At 36.1% G+C, this 6,860-nt stretch overlaps 1 protein-coding gene across 1 annotated transcript; it reads right to left on the bottom strand.

The window, feature by feature from the left end:
* Positions 1-1,978: 1,978 nt before the first annotated feature.
* On the bottom strand, positions 1,979-2,920 carry LOC104876616 (olfactory receptor 6C2). Its single transcript, XM_010644801.2, has one exon. It carries the CDS (start codon positions 2,915-2,917, stop codon positions 1,979-1,981), a length of 939 nt encoding a protein of 312 aa, XP_010643103.1. The 5' UTR covers positions 2,918-2,920.
* Positions 2,921-6,860: the final 3,940 nt, after the last annotated feature.

Raw genomic sequence — 6,860 nt, 5'->3', positions numbered from 1 at the left:
TGTGGCCTACAAAAAGATCTTTAAGTGTTCTTTCAGATCTATCATTTAGGTTACCATAGATGTTTTTCACTACGGAGGAAGTAGTTGTCATTTAGGTTGAAAATTGCATTTATTTTTAGTAGACTTTTTTTTTAAATAAAAAGAACATTTTATATTATAGATGAGCCGAGAAGACAATACAAAGGGTGTTCAATATCCTATGTCTAATTTCTCTTATTATTAAAATCTTACAGTAGTGTGATGCATTAGTGAACTAACATTGTCACATAGTTATTAAATAAAGCCCATTGTTTATTCAGATTTTTAAGGCTTTTTATATTCCAAAATTGCATGTAGGATACCACATTGCATTGAGTTGTGTAATTTTAGGTGTTGCTTCACTGTGATAGATTCTTAAACTTAATTTTTGTGTTAGTATTTGTGTTACATCACGAATACATTCATTGTGGGTAGTTGAAATACATGACACATCTTAATTCTTTTCACATCCCCTTCCCCTACTCTTTTCTCCTTCTCACACTTATCATGTATAAAGTATAGATAATAAGAAGTAGTGAGACAGTTCTGCAAAAGGGAAAGAGACTGAGAGGTGGAGGGAAGAGGGAGAGAGGAGGAAGGGATGACAAAGTAACAAAGTTGTGTTACGTACATGTAGGAGCTCCACATGAGGAATGCAATCATTACGTGCTGCAAAAATGCACTACTAAAAAAAATTAAAATCATCTTTTATGTGTGGTAAGAGGATTGAACTCAGGGCCTTGTACTCCCTAGGCAAACACTGTACCACTGAGCCACCTCCCCAGCTTTTTGCTTGTCAAATTTTATTTTGAGTTAAGGTCTCACTAAGTTTCCTGGGTTAGATTCAAGCTTACCATCTTCCTGCCTCGTCTCCCATGTAGTTGACAGTACAGGTGTGCACAACTGTGTCTAGTAGGAGTAGCACATCTTCAGTCAGCGGTGAATGTAATTCTTGCCAAGAGATGAAAAATTTAAGACTCTGATAGCAATAACAGGCTCATGAGTTGCAAGCATGGACTTTTGTTAGCAGAAGCTAGTAATGCTGAGAGACTGAAATGGCAGATCTAACATGCAGCACTGTGAGCAGAGTGGCACAGATAAATACATTTTTGTACATATGTGGAAGAAGTTTATCACTTCATGTCAAACCTACATATTAAATTAAACACAAAGTTCTGAGTATTTTCATTGGCCAAACTTTGCAAAGTTAAAAGAAAAAAATCCCTTTTAATACTATTTGGATCATTTTTAGGAAGTAAGTTTGGTCCACCAGTGACCTTGTCTAGTTGCTACCCTGGTCCCTCTGTTCCTTGCTGAGGCGCTAATCACACAGTGCAGCTCACTTGCATTACTCCTTAGTCAGTAGGTGAGGATGAGGAGAACGGTCTCATTACCCAGAACAGGGTAGTCTGTGACCTTTTCTAAACCAACTTCATTTCAAAATTGGTCCCAACCAGATACATTTAATTCTTGAATAGTTATAAAAAATCTTTAGAATGTTCTCAACTTTCACCATCATCATTCAAAGAAAACAATGAGATTAGTAGGTATAAACTGTGTTTGGTAATGAGTCACAATTCACAAGGAGTTATTCATCTAATTACTGAATTAATACATACATCATAAACTATATGCGTAGATTAACATAAGAGAAGTTAGAGAACATTTAACTGTGTGTTTTTGTGTGTGTGTGTTTTAGAAACTTTAAAAGAGAGATGTGACTGTTTCATTTGCATTTCCTTTTTATGAAACATTCTGAATACAGTTAAACTTTAAAAGAGGTGAAAAAAATTATTTGATTTTGATTTTTGGATTATCAGAGGGAAATGTTTCTGGGAGAAAATTAGCTTGATGAATCTACAGAATAAGGAGAAACCACATATCGGTTGAATTCATAAATGTTGCTCTTGGTTATTCAGATTTAAATTTATTTTCAATTAGCTTAAAAATCGATAGGCTTTTACTTTCTTGTGACAAATACAACCCTTTTTACTGTGTCTTTGAAAGCTTCTTTCACTTGTTTGTTTCGAAGTGTGTAAATGAATGGGTTAAACAGAGGAGCAACTGAAGTCGTGAGCACAGACACCACTTTGTTAATGGCCACTCCTTCTTTTGCTGAGGGTTTGATGTAGATGAAGATGCAACTGCCATAGGTGATGGAAACCACAATCATGTGGGAAGAGCAGGTGGAAAAGGCCTTTTTCCTTTGTTGGGCAGAAGGGAATTTTAGGATGGTCTTGATGATATACGTGTAGGAGAGAACAACACACACTAAAGTGATAATGAGTGTAAGGATGGCAAAACTCAAGACAATTTTCTCTATGAACACTGTGTCTGAGCAGGTGATCTGAAGAATGGGAGAGGCATCACAGCCAAAATGATCAATCACATTCGAGTCACAGAATTCCAGCTGAAGGCCTATGCCAAGAGGTGGGAGGATAATCAACAGACCAGCAAACCAACAGCAGAGGACAAGTAGAGTGCAGACTTTGCTATTCATGATGGTTGTGTAATGCAGGGGCTTACAGATGGCCACATAGCGGTCATAAGACATGGCAGCAAGGAGAAAAAATTCTGTTGCTCCAAAGAAGACAATAAAAAATAATTGGGTGGCACAAGCATTATAACTAATAGCATTATCTCCACTTGCCATAGTGTACAGGAACCTGGGAATACAGACAGTGGTAAATGAGACTTCCAAGAAAGAGAAATTTCGGAGAAAAAAATACATGGGAGTTTTAAGATGAGAATCCAAAAGTGTGAGTGTGATAATGGTGAGGTTCCCAGCCACACTCAACATGTAGGTGAGAAACAACAATATAAAAATGAGAATTTGTAGTTTTGGATCATCTGTCAGTCCCAGCAGGATGAATGTTGTAATTGCTGAATGATTTCGCATCACTGCCTTGTGCCAAGTCACAAGTGATTGGACCTGAAGAGAAAAGCATCATGAGAAACCATCATTGGAACCTGACGGGAGTCATCCCAACTAGCCTGCTCATGTGCTCACTTATTGTCATTTTACTTGATAAACAATTTGTTAACATAACAATCTATCAACATCTTACTGGGGGCAACTAGAGGAAATATCTAATACACATCTAATACTTATTATTTCTCATTCAAAGTCATATTCACGAAGATGTCAAAAAACAAACACTACATAAATCGTATGTCCAGTTTGTATTTTCTTAAGAATATTGCTTTGAGGTGCAGATTTTAATTCTCCTTATCTTACAAGAAATTATGATATCTTTGGATTTCTTTTCTCTCCATCTTTCTTTAGTTTTCTCACCCTACTGAAATGCTCCTTTTTAAAAATTAGAAGTATCTGTTAAAGAGGATTTTATGTTGATCATTTTATATTTTCATGGTGAATTTTAACAACAGCATATTTCTCAAAAATGTTAATTTTACTCTTTGAACTTTACAAATTCTAAATAAGGAGGCAAAAAGTTTAAAACACAAGAGTGTATCTTTGTTTTGTTTTTCCTGCATTTGGCGAATGGAGAGGGTTTCTAAGCCATTTTTAGGATGATGCAGAGAGTTTCCTGAACCCTCGGAAGGGAGGTAAGAAAATATTTCTCCGGAAGCTGAGCATGAGCTTATTTAGTCCTTGAGGCTTTGGGTCAAGAACATAGCCCAGGAGGAATGATGTGCTGAGTTGTTTCTTCGCCAATCTGATCAACCCTGTGCTCTTAGCAGCACTCAGTCTTCAGAGTCTGTCTCTGCCCTCTTTGAATAATTTCTGTTGCTTCTGTTCTCACATCACTCTCCCCCACCAACTTACCAACACTCTCCCTAATCCTGCTACTATGTTCTCTGGGCTTTTGATGCATATAACTTGTTCAAGTAACATCTAGGAACAAAGGGACCCAATACAAATCAAGCTTTGAAGTTCAAAAGTACCCTACCTTTCCCTTTGGCTTTTATTACTCTCCATTCCAGCACTTCCAGCCTCTTTGTAGTCAAATTTGTATGTTTTTCAGGACTCAGATACAGACTCAAAGAATTCTCATTTTTTTGAGTGTGTTAAAACTGAACCCTCATTAAATTCCTAGGTCAAGCAGCTGCTTTCAGATCTCCACCTTGTAAAAGAAAATGTAAATAATTCTCACAAGGATGTCAGAAGTTGATAACAGTATATTCCTCTATAATGTTTCTGTGTTATTAGGGGAAATTGTTAAAAGAGCAGCTTTATAGAAAAACTATGCAAACTTCTATATAAGCAAAACAAAAACAACAACAAAAACTAGTTCTTTATGTGTTTAAACAACTGCTTCCATTGTGCACAATATGTGTGTACCCAACTGAGAATCAGACACTTTAAGTATTTCTTCTTACTGTTCAACTAAAGAATCAACATTCATTCATTAAAATAAATATATAATGACCATCTATTATTTACAGAACATGATAGATCCAGCTATGAACAAGGTGCACCCTAAAGGAGCTTTCAGGCCACCGAGGCAGATGATATTTCACTTAGTGAATTTTTGGAGACACAGTAATACCAGGCAACAGTGAAAATTCAACTTTGGATTTGAGGCAATAAATATTCCATGCTTGTTCTTAGACAAATATTCTTAGTGATACTAATAGCCTTTCATATTTTACTGTATTCACTCAAATGCCTTAGGTGCTTTTCTTTCTACTATAGGTACAAGTTTGAGCTGTCACCAAAAGCTGAGTTATCAAGGTACACTGCTCAGGGTGTACATGTGTGATTTTTGGAACAAGACAAACTCTTTGGCTCATGGGAGAATTCATTGGAGAGGTGGTATGTTGTTGTGTATTTGCCAAGAGAAAACTTGATAGACCAAACATGATAGGTCAGATTGATTTCCTTTCTTTTTTTCTTGAGACAGGATCTCACTATGCAACTCAGGTTGGCTTTAAACTCTACGTAGCCCAGGGTGGCCTTGAACTCATGGCAATCCCCCTGCCTCAGACTCCCAAGAGCTGGGACTACAGGTGTATGCCAGCACACCCTCCAACAGGTCAGATTCATTTCTGCAGCCCAGATTTCCTTCCTTCACTCTTTCCTTCTTTTCTTCTTCCACTGTAGAATGTTTTATATATTTGTAGCAACTTCTTACATTCTCACTTCAGCTGCTGTTCTCTTATGATATTTCTAGGCTCTAAAACTATTCCCTTCTCTTATCAGGAGTCTTTCTCTTCTGCAGTATATTGGTAGGATAGACTGGTGAGCTTAATCACAGTAGCACTTGAATGCTTATTAATGTAACATTTAAAGTGTCTAACATAATAATAAATAAATGTTAGCAACAACGCTGGTAAGTAAGCCTAGTGGCAGATTATTTAGATTAAGATTACCTTGTCTGACGACACCAATGGTCTATGTTACATTGGGAAATTTTCCTGGGAGCCTGAGTGTTATTTATTTTTTGATTTTGGACAAATTAAAGTTTGAAACAATGTTATTAAATATGTAAGAAACTTTTGTTACCTTCCTTCCATAAATAGTGCTTTCAGTTATCCCTAACAGTTCTTGGTGACTTAATGTATGTAAAACTACCTACTATCATCACTTTGGTAGTTATAAGAGTGAGCAAGACTCAGTTTTTTTCCTCACAGTCTATTTTTTCTTCTTTTTTATTAGTACATGTTGTGGTATGTGATGAATGCATTCATTCTGGGTAGTCAGAATGTGACACATTTTAATTCTTTTTATATCTTCTCTCCCTACATCCATCTCTTGGTTCCTTTCCAGTTTGCAAAAGATCCATCTCCCTGTATCCTGTTAATTGGTCTTTTACTTTAGTTTGTTTTACTTTGGGTTTCTTATATAAGAAAAACTATGTAATATTTAATCTTGTGTATCTGCTTTATTTCACTTCATGGAGTCAAAGTGCATTAATTTTTCTACAAATAGCTTAAATTTATCTTCTTTTGAGTACGCTTTTATGTATAAATACCACATCTTTATCTATTATCTTTAATGGACATATAAGCAGCATAGATTCTTTATTTAGTGAATTAAAAATGTATTTCAGATCCTTTGATCTTTTGTTTGAGACAAAGCTGATTCACTTCATTTGGTATAGAGGCTGCTTATGGACTGGATGGCTTCAGTTCAAGAAGAGCTTAAATTCAGTATGTCCCTAAAATTGGAAGAAAAGGTTTAAGTAACTGATTGGTGACAAGGTAAAGTTTCTTGTGACCTCAGTTCTAATCACTTCTAAATCACAATTTGAGAAGGTTTGTGGGAATCTCTCCCTACTATTACATTTCACTTATCTCAAATCCCAATCTCAGCCTTCACACAAACACAAGAACACATACACATACAAGAATACACACACACAAGTACACACATAAACTCACAGGCAAGTCTGAGACAGACTGTTGCCTACATTTTTCATTTCTTTGTCTATGAGGCCAGTTGCATCTCTTTTTCCCTTACCACATCTAAAATAACACCTTACACTAGACTTACCAATTATCTTGTTAGAGCAGTGTAAAGAAAAAGGAAAATTTCTTTGTGGTTTTGTCAGAGGAGCACATCTGATCTTCCTTGGACAGGGAGGCAGGGTTCCCTGCAATTTGCTATAGGAACATTTGTTTTATTTTGTCATCAGTGCACAGGGAACGTCTGCATGAACAACAAAATATTCCTTGGTGACTCCTTGCTTAACTAACAAATTGGTGGCTGTATAAGCAACAGTGAAAGAACTCATAGCATTGGGGACAACATCCTCAGAGACCTTGAAGTTGGTAAGATGTCATCTGAATTCTGTTTGATTTATTTTTGAATACTTTTATCTCTTTTTAGATTAGATCAGATATGCTACCTGTAATTATTTGGGATATATATATAT

Source organism: Fukomys damarensis, unplaced genomic scaffold (assembly GCF_012274545.1).
Source record: "Fukomys damarensis isolate Sample0158 unplaced genomic scaffold, DMR_v1.0_HiC HiC_scaffold_15, whole genome shotgun sequence".
Lineage (NCBI taxonomy): Eukaryota > Metazoa > Chordata > Mammalia > Rodentia > Bathyergidae > Fukomys > Fukomys damarensis.
This window is presented reverse-complemented; position numbering and strand designations above follow the sequence as displayed.